The sequence below is a fragment of the Nylanderia fulva genome, unplaced genomic scaffold (assembly GCF_048542155.1).
Source record: "Nylanderia fulva isolate GAGA-0341 unplaced genomic scaffold, ASM4854215v1 Scaffold15, whole genome shotgun sequence".
In the NCBI taxonomy this organism is placed as follows: domain Eukaryota; kingdom Metazoa; phylum Arthropoda; class Insecta; order Hymenoptera; family Formicidae; genus Nylanderia; species Nylanderia fulva.
The window spans coordinates 3828431-3845337 of NW_028189730.1; the positions used below are offsets into that span (position 1 = coordinate 3828431).

Consider the following 16907-nt stretch of genomic DNA (forward strand, 5'->3'; position numbering starts at 1 on the left):
CAAATATTACATATAATATAGTCCGACTTTACGGATTCAAAATTTATAAATTAGAATTACAATTAATAAACAAATTGAATAAAGCGTAGATGTAATCAAAATTATTGAGTTGCATTAGAAAAAGTCAATTAAATTTGCATATAAAAGAATAATTTAAAAAATAAAACAAGAACAATGCTTCGTAAAAAAATATTATATTTTAACTTTAACGTTTGAGGGTGAGAGAGAAGAGATTTTAAATCATAATATTTACTTCTTGCTTTGAATATATTTTTTGTTTCTTTAGATTTCCTTCCCTCTTTTATCCTCTTTTAATAAGTCCTTTATATACGGTGTTTCATAAAGTTTGCATAAATTTTGGGGAGAATATTCTCTTTGATAAGACCAGACTTGATTTTTTTACGAAAATTTTAACAACATAATTCTAACGTAATTATAAATCGACAAGTAGATAAAAAATGTATCTTTCAAGTATCCACAAACAGAATCCAGGTTATTCACACTATAATTTATTCATACAAAGCGCGATATTGAAAATTTTGAAATTGCAGGAAACAGGGTCGGAAAAATTTATCACAAAATTCACAACAATAACGCAAAATGTTACGTTTCCTCTTTTATTGCGCGTTTAAAATTATCATAAATATAAAATTTATATCGCGACGTTATACATGCATATATATCCGTAAATACGTAAAAACTATTACCGTTTAATATCTGATGCAAAAGTGTCCCTTTGTAAACATACATATACATATGTGGAAAAATAAAACGCGAAATGTTACGAGGAGCAAATGCGTTATGCGTGTTATTGCGGGCACGCCGGAAATGCATGTCTCGTTGCATTATTTCATATATCGCGTTAAACTTTTCATTGTTGCGAATTAATGTCGGGTTGATGTTTTTTTTTCCTCTTAACGACGAGCGCCTGGCGTTTTCCAGCGGCTTAAATGCGGTGTCAGGCAGTCACGCTGTTTGAATGATCGGTGATCCAGAGCTAAGCCTCGTTTAAATTTTAAGTGAAAAAGGCCCGGAAACCCGGAACACAGGCATCGATCGTTCCGTGGCAGCTTACAAGCCCGTTGTTTCTCTATCGTATGTCTATGTTATATACAGGCTAGAATATATATATATATATATATATATATATATGTATAGATGTATATATGTATTTATATAGGATGGACATTCCGAGTATCATTTTCTCGCGAGCAAAAATCCCGAGGAAGAGAGCAAAAATGCTGGTTCATTGTTTCACTCGCGTGTCACATCTCGGCATTCTTTGTATGTGTAATATCTGTTAAAAGATATTTTTAGAATATATTTTTTTAAATAAACTCGCCGACGCGAATTCTTTGAAGTGGTTAATTTATATTTTATACGTAGTAGTGTTTGCTGTTATCTAAATAAAATTATATAGATGATTATCTAGATAAAATTTTGGTGTCATCTTATTTTTATATAGATAATAAAAATGTGTATTAAGAAAATGTTATCTTTAATAAATTATTTATAATAATTTTCCGATAATTTTGGTTTAGAACCGTAGCACATAAAAGTATTTAAATAGTATTTTTATAACATTTTTTTATAATTGTGTTTACATAAGCAATTTTACAAATAATATTATCTGAAAATTATCTAGATGAAACGTCATATAATTTTATTTTTTTGTCTAGATATATTTAAAACAAAATTATCTTCATCTCATATAATTGTAAGATGAATTTACACATTTTTATCTCATCTTTATGTAGCTAATTTTAAAATCTAAGCACAACACTATAAGATAATAATATTTACGTAATATTTTACACGTAATAATATCAAGAAAAATAAGATACAATAAAGAATGTTTTTTTGTTCCAATATTGTCGAATCGTATCGTTGTCTATTTACTCGATTTAAGTTTGTTATTTCTGTATATATTTAGTCAATAGAATGTAAGACAATGCTGCTCGAGTTACTAATTATATAAACTTGTGTGGCAGTCAATGCAGATAGTACTAAGTTAATTACAATAGAGACAAACTTGCCGTTATATTATCATGTAGGTCAATACAATACATAGTTCAAACTAATCGATATCCTCATAGATTCGATTATGATATCCCGCAACTTATATACTTTCTTATTTTACAACTTTTCTTTAATCCGGTCGCGAAATTTCTCAAGAAAATTTAACGTAATTTTATGTAATTTTTTTTACACACACTAGTATAGGTCCTATAATTCATTGGACTTTTTAATATCCAATGATGATTAAGGTGCTTTCATAAACCGCAGAGAAAGAAAGAGAGAGAAAGATCCGTCAGTATTTTACCGAAAGGAAATTTTCCTCGAATTTTATATCGTCGCTATTAATCATTTTCCTCCTCGCCAAACATTCAGACATCGTTTTCCTCAAAGTTCTCCAAAAGACGATGAAGGAGACGCGTAAAGGACGGCGGAAGCACGTCAGGAAGCTCTATTTCCGGTCGAGGGGGCCCGTATCGGGCCCGACGCGAGGGCGCGAAATGGCCGACTTAAAGAAGTTTTACTGCGAGACAAACCGGAAGTGATTCGGCTATCCCGAGGGAAACTTTCTTTCCTTCCTGCGGGCTTTTTCGTCGGATTACGGCCGCCGACGAGCATCCATTCTCGTTTAACGCTTTTATTTACCGTTTGCGGCTGTCTCTCCAGGCTTCCTCCCGCTTATCGGAATTTTCTTTCGTCGCGCTCTTCCGCTGCTTTATTTTATTTCTTTTTCTTTCCTTCCTTCAGCGTCTTCGTTCCTGTGATACGCGTTAGCGATAATGACCTATGAATATCCATTATGTCGAGTGAAATCGAATTATCTTGGACATTAACGGTATAACGTGTAATAAGTAGAAGAAAGGAGGAAAAGTGGAGAGGAGAATATCTCGTAAAATCTTAAGATAAAAAATCGACATAAATGTGTCTCCTTATAAAATATCTTTTATCCGTAGTCTCTTCTCGAATTAATACATCTAACCTCAACAAATACACCTAACCTAACCTGACATATTCAATAAATACATCTAACCTAACCTAACCAAACCCTTTCTTTCCACTTCAATTGTTTCAAGCAACGTAATTTTAAAAGAAGGTGTAGATAGAAATTTCTACAAGAGTAGCCATATTCAGAAATAAGTAGAAAATACCTCGCTCTGTTTACAAAAAGCCAACTACATCTCTCGCGACTATTAGGCACGTCGAATGATGCCGGGAGTATGTATTTTTTCCAGTCCAAGTGTGCCATTTTCCGCGTCTGTCCTCTTTCCGTCCTCCATCGGGGATCGGGGGATGTTCTTTCCATCGCTCTTTGTTTTTCTTTTTTTTTTTTTTTTCGACGAGAGCAAGCACAGGAGTGGGGGAGGAGGACTCGCCAGTGTCCCTCGGAAAAATCTATAAATCTAGCGCGCGAGCTCGCGAACGTCAGGACCATTCGTCAGCGGGCAGATTGGGGTGGGAGGGAATGGGATTCGAGGAGATCGAGGGGGGTTGGAGATACGCGCGTTCCCGAACCCGTGTCAGGCGAACGCTGCAGCTTCGTCCCACATGCAATAAAGCCGCGACGATTTTACGAGCGAGGCGAGCCGGATGACGAGGTAATTTACCTACCTACCCACCCGCCCGGATGGGATGGTCGGGACGAGGAGACGACGACGCGCGGGAATGAAATCCATGCCGTGACTCGCTACAAGGCGCTTCGATCGCTTCGATAAAGGTCCGGCCACTTTTTTAACTCCCCGACACAGCCCGTGATTTTTAGCCCGGAATTGTTATTTAACTCCTCTGTCAAGATGTAACTGTTCGCCTTTTCATCAATGTACGGTTGCACTCGAGTGTTTTCGACACATTTCGACACAACTCTTTTTTTTACAGCAGTTCGTTCTCGTTTTTGTTATATTGTAGGTTAGGTCATATTTTAGGAGGTTTTCGAATACAGCTCTTTTATATTTTTTTTCGGGTGGAGAAAAGTACTGACACATTTTTGACATTTCAAGTCGCTTTAGATGTATAATTGGATGGATAATTGTTCACAATTTTATCAATGTATGAGCACTCGAGTGTTCTCGATACATATTGCACAATTTTTTGACAGCATCTCGTTCTCTTTTTCGTTATATTTTAGGAGGTTTTCAAGTACAAAGACTCTTTTATATTTTCTTTTCAGGCGGAGAAAAGTTCCGACACATTTTTGACATTTCAAGTCGCTTTGGATATATAATTGGATGGATAATTGTTCACAATTTTATCAATGTATGAGCACTCGAGTGTTTTCGACACATTTCGGCACAACTCTTTTTTTACAGCAGTTCGTTCTCGTTTTCGTTATATTGTAGGTTAGGTCATATTTTAGGAGGTTTTCGAATACAGAGGCTCTTTTATATTTTTTTTCGGGTGGAGAAAAGTACTGACACATTTTTGACATTTCAAGTCGCTTTGGATGTATAATTGGATGGATAATTGTTCACACTTTTATCAATGTATGAGCACTCGAGTGTTCTCGACACATATTGCACAATTTTTTGACAGCAGCTCGTTCTCTTTTTCGTTATATTTTAGGAGGTTTTCAAGTACAAAGACTCTTTTATATTTTCTTTTCAGGCGGAGAAAAGTTCCGACACATTTTTGACATTTCAAGTCGCTTTGGATATATAATTGGATGGATAATTGTTCACAATTTTATCAATGTATGAGCACTCGAGTGTTTTCGACACATTTCGGCACAACTCTTTTTTTACAGCAGTTCGTTCTCGTTTTCGTTATATTGTAGGTTAGGTCATATTTTAGGAGGTTTTCGAATACAGCTCTTTTATATTTTTTTTTGGGTGGAGAAAAGTACTGACACATTTTTGACATTTCAAGTCGCTTTGGATATATAATTGGATGGATAATTGTTCACAATTTTATCAATGTATGAGCACTCGAGTGTTCTCGACACATATTGCACAATTTTTTGACAGCAGCTCGTTCTCTTTTTTGTTATATTTTAGGAGGTTTTCAAGTACAAAGGCTCTTTTATATTTTCTTTTCAGGCGGAGAAAAGTTCCGACACATTTTTGACATTTCAAGCCGCTTTGGATATATAATTGGATGAATAATTGTTCACACTTTCATCAATGTATGAGCACTCGAGTGTTCTCGACACATATTGCACAATTTTTTTACAGCAGCTCGTTCTCTTTTTTGTTACATTTTAGGATGTTCGAATACAGAGGCTTTTTTATATTTTTTTTTGGACAGAATAAGTACTGACACATTTTTGACATTTTAAGTCGTCTTGGATATCCGGGTTTATCGATAGAAGGATTAAATATCTATAATGCGAATTGGTGTAACCTAGATAGAGAGATGAATAATGTACGCTTTTGAAGAGCTGGTGGTTCTCAAACGACGACGATTCAAATCGCTTTCAGACTAGTTTTCTTCCCGATACGGCAATAATTGTTCACTCTTTCATCAATATATGGGCACTCGGATACAAACCACGTGTTTTTGACACATTGCACTGCGGCAATTTTTTTACAGCAGTTCATTCTATTTTCTGTTATATTTTAGGTTTTCGAATACAAGGGCTCTTTTATATTTTTTTTTTCGGACGGAGAAAAGTTCCGACACATTTTTGACATTTCAAATCGCTTTGGATTCATCGATAAAAGTAATAGGATTAAATATCTATAACGCGAATTGGTGTAACCCAACCTAGATAGAGAGATGAATAATGCACGTTTTTAAGGAGCTGGTGGTTCTCAAACGACGACGATTCGAATCGGTTTCAGACTGGTTTCTTCCCCGACGCGGCAGAACGAAGCGGCGAGTAGCAGTAGCGGTTCGACTCAACACGGGGCGACGTTCGCGGTTCGGGTCGGCACGATGGACGGGGTGATCACGCATCATTTACGAGCTGAGACACGAAGAGATCTGGCGGCCTGGGCGCGGGCGATCGTTCAGGGATGTCACGCGGCAGCTCACTCCTTGCGGGAGTACACCGTTCGTAAGTATTTCCCGCATGTTGATTATACAGGGTGTTTCACATAAGGTGTCGCGCCGAAAATATACAAGATCTTATTATTTGGAGACAATCTTTCCTCAGCAAAAATATTGACGCGTCAATAATTTTTGAGTTATAAGCGATTGAAAATAAAGGGTTTTTCGCAAACTAAATTGTAAGCCTTGTGAAAATAAAATATTAATAAAACCACGTTCTCTAATTAATTTCAAATAGAGTATACTTTAATAAAATTTTAATTTAAGGTTTAGTTAGAAACCTATGATGGCAAAAATTGGGAACTTACAAAAAATGGCCTTCCTCGACATTTTTGCTGAGGTGCATATTTTCGGCGATTTTCTGTAAATATTTCTGTAAATAAAGACTGACTTTAATCAGTCAGAGAAACAACCTCGGGTTGTAAGAGCCATAACTAAAATAATTTAAATAATTTAACATAAGTAAGAATTTTGGAAGGAGGAGATTTTTAAATAATTCTTTTCGTAAGATTTTTGAAAGTGTTTTTCTTAAGAAAAGATAAAATTTTTTTGCCATTTTCGTTTATTTATTAGTTACCTTTATCAACTAATTTTAATCATATTATAGAAATAATGAATATATAACTTGCTATTTTGGAAAAAGACTTATTTTCATAAATGTAAATGTCAAATTTGATCATAATATTAGAAAACTCTTTTTAATAAAATTGTAAAATATTATGTAAGATGCAAGAGATTAGAAAATCTTAAATGGGAGAGGAAAAAGATCAAAATTCATAAAAAAAGCTTTACGTAATTTAGGGATGGTTCTTTTTCGAATAAATGTTCGAATTAACGAAAATAAAATTAATAAAGCGAAAATCGAATAGCTAAAAAATTGAAAGAATAAAATTGGCAAATGGAGAGTTGAAATTGTGCAACTGAGAGAGAAAGAGGAGGGAGGGAGAGATTCCTAGAGCGAGAAATATTTCAAGAAATAGCGAGGCCATTTCTTTTTTTTTTCTTTAACGAAAGCAGGATGATAGTCGACATCTATATTCTCTGTCGTTCTCCGCGCTCGGTTCGATGAATTTTAATTTCTTTTCATCAACGACGAACGGCAATAATAAATCGAGATGAATGCCTCGCCCGTTTCATATGCGTCTTTTTTGTTCGTGTCTCGCGAACTCATCGATAATAAAGAAACGACGCGATAGAGAACGCGCAATGGGAAAAGAAAAATATGTATATATACAGGCTGCCTCATAAAGAGAAATGCTGGTACGTTGTAACCAGAAATTCAATTGAAAATTCAATGTTTAGTTGGCAAATATATAACGCGATGGCATACAAACTACGATCATTTAAAATAAAGATTGATTAAGCATTCCGCTGTAGATTGGCAAAAAACATTTTTATTAATTTCTAATAATTGAAATTCTTTAGAGAATGAAGAGGATAGAGTATGAAACGTGGGAAAATTATAATAGAATAGTCCTTCCTTCCAAAAATAAAATATCTTTAAAAAATGTGTTAATAATCTAATGCAATGCCTAAAAAAATTAATATACGTTTTTATTTTTATTTTTTATAATAAACATTTTGTTAAGAAAGTTTCATAAATAAACTATTAATTTTTTTTATATGAATTTAATATTAATTTTTGTATTTATTAAATTTTATATTAAAATATAATAAGACATAAAAATAATAGAAAACATTTTCGACTTATATTAGATTCTCTGTAATAGACTCTATTCGGATGCGTGAATCTGAATGGATTTTTCCTTTTTTTTCAAAGATTATTTTAATTTTGTAACATTGCGTGTGTTATAGGTTGCACATGGCAAGGTAAGGCCTGTCAGTTAATTGTCAATCACGAGGAAGGATTCGCGCTTTATGCCGCTGGAACGCGGAACACTGCCGGCAACGGCGTAAGTCCTGGATCACCGCCCACCCCGCTGTGGAAGAGATCCTTCGACAAATTGAAAATGTCCGCGGACGACGGCGCCCGTCTCCTGTGGCTCGAATTTGGGGGCGATGATGGCGAAATTGTGAGTACTCAAGATAGACGTACGAAAATTTCAGAACTTTATAAAATTCGAGAGAATTCGTAAAACCGAGTTTGTGAAACTGTAAAAACTTTTTGCTGTAATCGCAAATTTTTTCATTATATCCTCTACAATATTTAACAAACTTATTTTGAGAGTAGAATCGTCCTATCGATTTTTTTATCAATAAAAAATTATTAGACTTGCTCTTACTTATCATAATGCTTTTTCTACTTTCTGGATTTATAAATATTTGAAAAGCTTATATTATATACATACGTATAATTTTTTACATTGAGAGAACATTTCTAATATTAATTATATATATTATATACACATATAATAATATATAATAAATATATAATACATAATAAATATATAAAATGTATATTATACAGAGTGTAACTAAACAAAGATATACGAAGCATACCATCAGATGCAGCACGACAAACTAAATCGAAAAGTTCTAAACCATTTTTTAATCTGAGCATTATTTTTGACGCTATAAATTGTTTAAGTTGGCCAATCAGCGCGCGGAAAACAGCGTAGGCGCCGCCTACTAAGGCGGCGCCTACGCTGTTTTCCGTTGTAGCCCCGCGCTAATTGGCCAACTTTAACAATTCATAGCGTGAAAAATAAAGCTCAGATTAAAAAATGGCTCAAGACTTTTCAATTTAGTTTGTCGTCCTGCATCCGATGATGTACTTCGTATACCTTTGTTTAGTTACACCCTGTATACAAATATATATTATTTTTTGTATATATTTATGTACATACATCATCACTGAATAAAGAAGTATTGATTGATTTTGTTACAGGAGCTTGACCTGGAGAGCTGTCCGAAACCGATCGTGTTTGTCCTGCACAACTTCCTTTCGGCGAAGATACATCGGCTCGGTCTGAGCGCATAGGGGCACGAGGGGGCCCTGACAGAGGCCCCCGATCTACCCCCTCACACCACCAGGTCTGTTACCAGCGTCTTTCTTCATTGAACCAGAATGAATCACGGCGCGAAAGAGAAAAGGGCTTTTCTCTCTTCGAGGATTCGATATTAAACGAGGTTTGATGAGGCACGAGACACAAATATAAAAAATGCAAGGGCTATTCTTGCCCTTGTCGCGTCGCGTACAGTGTTTCTGTTCTTCGCGACATTAAAATGTGAAAAAGAGATAGATTTGAAGAGTATAACGGCGAAGAAACAATTTTGGGAATGACTGATATTATAGGACAGAGAAAGTTCATATAGAGAATAATAGTCCGAGGATTCTAAAATTGCTCTCTTAAAATTCGATCTAACAAAGTTTCAATATATAACTGTTTCTCAAAAATATTTATTGTCTCCAATTATTTAATATATGCCAGAATCTGAAAGTTTAAGATTCTATGAATTAACACACTTGAGGTTTTAGATAAATATTCACGAGTCTAAGACCTTGAAATCTAAGAGATTTTTAAAAATTATTTTCAAAAACCAATCTAAAAATAATAATTTTCAAAATTTTCTCAAAAATTTAATACTTACTATCTCCTAAATTTTATTGCACGTTTTAGCGTTAAACATATCAAGAATTGTCAAAAATAAATCAAATATTCACAATTGCAATAATCTTTCTCCTTCCCTCTCTTTTTCTAAAATTAAAAGTACCTATTCTCTTCTTACCTAATACTTAAAAAATTCCAAAAATATCTTAAACGGCCTAATTCTTTTTATCAAATGCAAATATCCGAATTGCGCACATCCTAGAATTCTCGGACTTGATGTAAGGAAATACAAGAAGAACGAAAAGAAAAAGATTATATGTGTATAAGTTTGATAGTCCATATAGAATCTTCAAGAGAAGCTCGATTATACGATAAATCGACTCGGGACGATCCTTAAAAAAGAATCGGGCGACAGTCCCCTTTCTCCAGATTTTTTTTCTCTCCAACGATAATCGATACGAAGCCATCCAGGAGACGATATATTGAAGAAAGTACGACACATGTAACAAGGATAGAGAGGCGGATGGGTGAAGAAGGAAACGCCCAAGCCGCTAATCAACGCGCCTAAGTAACTAATTATATATATAATTAACTATTTACCTAATCTTAAGAGTATATATATATATATATATATACATATATATATATATAAGGACTAATCGCAAAAGAACTGACTTTGGCGGAATTATCGAAATAAATATTCACACTGATCCTGTCTCGGATGTCGAATTGTGGTTATATTGTAACGAGCATGGAAACCGGATCTAGGCGCGATTGTTTAAACGACGATCATGATGCTTTGATGTAATATATTTCGGCCCTCAAACGCAATTCGATGATAATCTGAATTTTGGAAAATAATCATGCGCGCAATTGTACAATCACATTCCGATGATTGCTAAATATACATATGTTAAAGATACTTCCGAAAGAGGAAAAAAATTGTTTCACTATAAATGAAATTTTATTTCATCTGTTGGATTTCATTTTGAAATATATGTCCCGTTTAAGAGAAAAATTTGTAAAATAAATATTTTATGACAAATGATACGTTCGAGAGCTAATAATTTCATTTTATTTGCGTAAGTATTTTGATTTAATTTCAACTTAATTAATTTAATTAAACCAATTCAATTAAATTGCGATATTTTAGGTAAATGCTATTTTTTAATTTCACCAATTTATTTTATCAATTTATTTTAGTACTTTTAGTAATATATTATTCGTAAATTGATGTAACGATGTACAGATGAGATATATTTTATAGCTTGATAAGCTTCGCACACACAGACACGAACACACACGTACCCAAACATATTGACATTTTATTTAGTCAATATTCGTGTACTCATCGTGTTATATTCGGCTAAATAAATTTTCAACGGATTTCAATTATTCTTATACACCAAAATATTTCGCGTAAAAATAAAAAATAAAAATCTTGAAATTTCTCTTTGTCGTTTAAACATCGCGATAATTCTGATCTCTCGCGTACGATCGAGAAACGTTTAGACGAAGCGTGTAACGTACTCGTTACGAGAGTAGAAGCCATTATAATAAAGGCCTGTGTTTTCACTGTATATATAACGTTAACGTTGCTCATCCAGTTCCAATATCCAGTTCTCTCATCGTCACGAGATATCGCGTTGTATGCGCATTTGACGTAAACGCAACTACCAATCGTATAATCATTTTCGAGAGATCGCGTGATATTATTATATACAGAGCCACCACATTTACGAGGAAAATTTAATATCGAAAAATAAAATAGTGCGACATTTTTCTGTCGATGCGACGCACGCGAAGATAAAAAAACTTTAACGTTAAATGCGACGATGAAAACATCAGTCATTATTATTATCCAACAATGAGCCGCTCATTGGTATTCGATCCTTCAGTTCCCTCGAAAGTTTGCAAGGTACACATTCCTTTAAACTCATCTAAGGAATTAAAAAAAAAAAAAAAAAGAGAGAAAGAGAAGCAGGAAAGAATAATAATAATAATAATAATAATAATAATAATGATAAAATAAATCTGTTTATTATTCCGACCAAGAGCTTCGTCAGACTATATTATACACATTGTATTATATATATTACAATGCGGAAATAAAGAGAGACAAATTTGGGGTGGATACTTCATTGCGGCTAATTATAATTAGCGGGTTCCTCTCTCAATCGACCAACCATTTCATGTATTACACCGGGAGAGGAAAATTATCACATTTTCCCTTTACTTTAATTTTTCAACACACCGGGATGGATTGGGGGGTTGAGTTTTTCGAAAAAAAAAAGGAACCAGGAAAAAATGTTACGCGCGTCACACGCGGTACTAAAGTCCAGCAGAAGTTGGAAACACCTGGAAAGGACTTAAGGAGTTTACTCTCTTGATCTTCCAGCGGGGAACTTTCCGCGAGATAACGTGTTTCGTTTCGGTAAGGCGATATTTATGTCACTCCCACCCCAACCCACTCCTATCCACCCCCACCCACCTGCCTGCAGTCAAGGCGCCTCGAGTGAGTTCGCGGAAGTTGGAATATCCTTCCCCAAACGCGTTTCTCGGCCAAAATACCACCCTCGGAATTGTACTCGAGAGGCGATCGCCATCGATCTCTCGGCCAGACAAAATGGAAATATCCTCCTGGCGGCCGTTTCGCGAGGTGAAAATCGAAGTTGACTTATACACGTTCGGAATCTTCCAGCTCCTTCGTGTCGGAGAGAAGAGGATCCCCCATCCTTAAATTCTGCAATTCGGCGAACCATTTCGCACCTTTTCTAGAAAATTTTATATGGAAAGAAGCGACGTTTGTAAAATTTGTAATTTAATAAAAACGAAAACTAGACGATTGCCTTTTTCCAAAGTCGAACAAGGATGTTTATCATGTAAGATCGAGGGAACCGAGCATAATTCGAAAAATTACGAAACTTGTCAAGCATTTTGATTTTGTAGCAAATGATTCTTGAATTAAGATTCAAGGCGTTTTATGAGTGATAAATAGTGTATTGTGTATCAAGTGCGGAAAGTTGGCAATTGGTCACGAGTGAACAATTGTCAATCCGTACTTGATACACATGATATTTTGTATTACAAGTGCAGGCAAAGTGGCTTTGTGCGCGTTTTCTGTGCGCGAGGTGGCCGATCGCACGCCGCCATCTTACGGCGGCATGGTGCAAGAATAGCCGTGTCGCCGCTAGATGGCGGCGTGGGAAATCGGCCGCTTTCCGCACAGAAAACACGCACACAAAGTGCCACTTTGCCTGCACGTGTAATACAAAAATTATTATTCAAATTTAAGGGAATGCTGACCAAATATAATTTATCGATCGAAAAAATGAGATTAGATTCGACTATAAATTTATTTATATTGACTATACGGACTGTTTATTCTCGAAATTATGATCCCCTTTGTTAATATTAATACTTTAATTGTGCAAAAGGGTTTATCAATCAAAATTTAAGCACTTGAACTTATAATTTTATGAGATTTTATAAGTTCAAGTGCCTATATTTTAATTGACTATATAGATCGATAAATCTTTTTGTACAATGAAAGTATTAATATTAAAAAATAAGGAGGAGGATCATAATTTCAAGAATAAGTAATCTGTATAGCCAATAAATAGATTTATAGTCGAATCTAACCTCACTTTTTCAATCGATAAAATATATATTTGGTCAGCATCTCCTTAAGCGATAAAAAACATATCCTTGCAAGAATCCTTGGGTAGTTTGGATCGTGAAAAATGGCGTTCTGAACCACTTTTGTTTACGACGTAGACAAAATTCTATCAAAAGAATAAAAAAAAAACGCTCGAAGTAGAAGGTTCCTTGATGAATCAATGGGCGGCCATTTTAGTTGTTTTGTACAATATTCATATTCTTTAAATCGCAGGTAAACTTAAAGTAGCAAAAAACGTCGATGTGTGCAGCCTGATTTTTTTGTTTCTCAAAAGCAATAGTCTACCTGAATGATTGTTCGTGTCATATTTTGCTCAGAGAAATATAAGAATAAAAAGAAAAATTATAAAACGAGATGAAAAGAGAATATAAGATTGTGAGGATTTCCAAGGATCCGAGACTTTTATTCGAAATATAAAAGGAAAATGAAGAGTATTGGAGAATATAATCAAAGAGTTTAAAACCCCATGATTTCCTATATATATATATATATATATATATATATATATATATAATCTTGAAACTCATTTCACAGCGATATTTATCTCTCTAACTCTCTCTCTTTTCTCTCTGCTTAAATAAATTTTATTTGTAATTTTTTAAATAAATTTTAAGATAATTTGCAATTTAATACTTAAAATATACGGAAGTTAGAAATTTAAGAAAAAATTCAGCAATTTATACGCATCTAAATAAAAAGAAATAAAATATAAATCAAATTTTATAAATTAAGATGACATAAGAATTTATAAATTCCGATTCCTCTCGAAGATATATGAGAATTTGTACAGAATGCAAAATCCTTGGAATCCAATTTACAAACTATGTATTTAATTTTTACAAATACGAAGGATACCTATAGAAATCTCTCCGTTTGATTTCACGACTCTCGATATAATTTGCGAATTCCTCCCATAATTTTAAGAAAAAGTCGGTGCTTTGAAAGATTTAAAACATCACCCAATTCCAGTACATCAACCGAAATGCGAAAGTGCGATTTACTGGCAATCGACAATATATCATACACACAATATATTTCTCAACTTTTTTAAATTATCTCGAAACGAGGAAATCAGGCGTTCAAGCGGTTATCTTTGACGAACGAGGTTACGAAAGAGAGGGTGTGTAAGAAAAAACGAAGGCTTCTCCACAGACTTTTATAGCATATCGAGTTGTATTCGATATATCGTACTTTCACCAGACTGTATATCGATACAAATGACCAAACGACCATCGCGCTATTATTCATTTATCCATCTGTATTATCGAAAAAAAAAGTGCTCTCTCTCTCTCATTCTCGCGGAGCACTTATATTCGCACTATTTTCTCTACATTCTCTCGGAGAATACTATAACCGCAAGTTTCTCTCTCTCTCTATCAATTCTTAATCTTCTCCTCGGTACTTTCCTGCCACGTATTCATTTTCGACTATTCTATCGATAATGATAATCGTAATAATAATAATAAACGAGATGACGATAATAATAATAATGATAATAATATGGGTGTCTACTTGGGACAGCGACATGAAACGGGTAACCACCGCGATGCGGGGTCTTGTCACAGGGTAATGCCCGCATAGCCGCCTTGTATCAGTTTCAGGAAGAGAGGCTGCAGGACGGAGCTGACGGGCAACCCTTTCAAACAATAATGACGACGATAATAATAATAATATTTTAACTATACCGATACAAATTTTTCTAATACATATATCGCGCAGACAAATTTCGCTTATCACGAATAAACGAAAAAAAAAAAAAAAAAAAGAGAGAAAACATGGTCCAGGGTGCGTGTGTTATAAAAGCCTGTGTGATCTTCTCCTTTTTGATCTGTATAAATGATGAAAAAAAAAAATGCACGAAAAAAGAAAAAAAACACATACGAGTGTCTCCCATCGAGATTGTTGAGTGTTGTATAGGGTGGACGTACAATAATAAGATTTCGAGATTAAGTAGGACATATCAACGAAGTCATGTAATATTGATTGTGCCCATTTGTCACTTTCCGAGCGCTTCTCCGAGCCGAAACCGGAAGTACGTCTTTTATCTCGCCCTTGCGGTTCGCGCAACCCCTATATGCGGGCGGTAGTTCTCGTCTATGTACATAGATTATTTAACGAAATTGCCGTTCGAGGAGATGGGATTGCTCGTTTATTTCTATCAGAAATTACATAATTATATGCTAGAATGATTCGAGATTATAAAAAATTATAATTCAATTAATTCGAAATTTTCATTGGTTTTCTATTTAATTTTATTCGGGAAGCTCTGTATATAATATTTAAATAATAATTTATTATAGAAAAGGTATATAATATTGTTATTTAATATTAATTCAATATTAATATTTAATATTAATTAACAATTAATATTTTACGAATTTTTATTGGAAGAATGTGCAAAGGAAACAATTATATATAATATTTAAAAATATTTTATAATAAACTTACTGGAGCGATGCAATCTCTAATCTTTTGGTATCGAGGAAAATGGCGGGGGAGAGCGAGAATTTTGGTGGTAAATTAATGCATCCGTTTCGGATCGATGGAGCGCGACTCGCATAAAGGCGCATAAAGCGACTATTAACGAGTTATTAACATAATCATTATTAACGAACTAAGTTGAACATCGAGGATTTCATTAACGGATTCGTTCGCGCGTGAAATGCGTTATTTTTCTAATGATTTCGAGCGAGTCGTTGCCAGAACGTGACGGAATCCTTCCGCTATTATTTTCTCTAAGTTTTACAGCGAATTTGTATTTCCATGAGTTACCAAATAAACAAGAACGGTTAGAACAACGAATGGATTGTTATTCTTTGTTCTTTTTGTAAAATCGCTTTATTATTATTGTCAGTATTTATTATTATTATTATTAATAAAATATCAAAAAATACATTTTAAATAAAAAAAATTAGAAGACTAGCAATTGTCAATTGTCAATGAAACGTACAGTTGATCAAGTTAAATATATATATGTTCGAAGTTTAATTTTAATTTTTAAATATATATTCTTTCTCTTCAGTCTAACTCTTCATGAGTAGCTTTTAATTTTTTATAATAATATTCGAGAATATAATATATTTACGATGAGGGAGACAATCAAGAAATAAGAAGATTTTGGAGGTAAGTGTGTATCTAAGTATACTATATATAAAAGAAATCAATCTAAGAATAAAAATATTCATTTTATTTAAAGACAATGTGGGATATTTATACACACATATATATATATAAAATATAATTACCTAATGCAAAATTTATATATATATAAATTTATATATATATATATAAACATTTTTTTAGATTGTTGTTAAAATTTAATTTAAAAAATTAATATATATATATATATATATATATATATAATATATATATATATATAATATATAATATATATATATATATATATTGGTCTTTTAAATTAAATTTTAACAACAATGTAAAGAAATGAGTTTCTTATTATCAATATATTTGCGATAAAAAAGAAAATAAGAAAATCTTAATTTGAACACATCCTAAGGAGTGCTTAAAACGCAGTGTGTGATTTACGTGCGGTAAGCCCCGCGAGCGAAATGGAGGAGATCCTCGGCCGGAAGACAGATCAGAAAAGTTTTGCGAGGCAATCACGAGACGTGGATATTGGGACTGCCGATAAAAATGACAAAGTCTCAAAACTTTTTTGTCCCTCTCTCGCCGTTTCTCCTCGCTCTGTGAAAACCTAC

General features: G+C 33.8%; 1 protein-coding gene across 4 annotated transcripts in view; it reads left to right on the forward strand.

Moving 5' to 3' along the window:
• Syn1 (Syntrophin-like 1) overlaps positions 1 to 15990 on the forward strand; it is a 343519-nt gene extending 327529 nt beyond the window's left edge. For all 4 annotated transcript variants that reach the window (XM_029318793.2, XM_029318791.2, XM_029318792.2 and 1 more), the window contains 3 exons: positions 5790 to 6004; positions 7813 to 8030; positions 8846 to 15990. In XM_029318793.2, the coding sequence (XP_029174626.1) occupies positions 5790 to 6004; positions 7813 to 8030; positions 8846 to 8938 (526 nt within the window). In that variant the 3' untranslated portion in view covers positions 8939 to 15990. The remainder of the gene's footprint in view (positions 1 to 5789; positions 6005 to 7812; positions 8031 to 8845) is intronic.
• Positions 15991 to 16907: the final 917 nt, after the last annotated feature.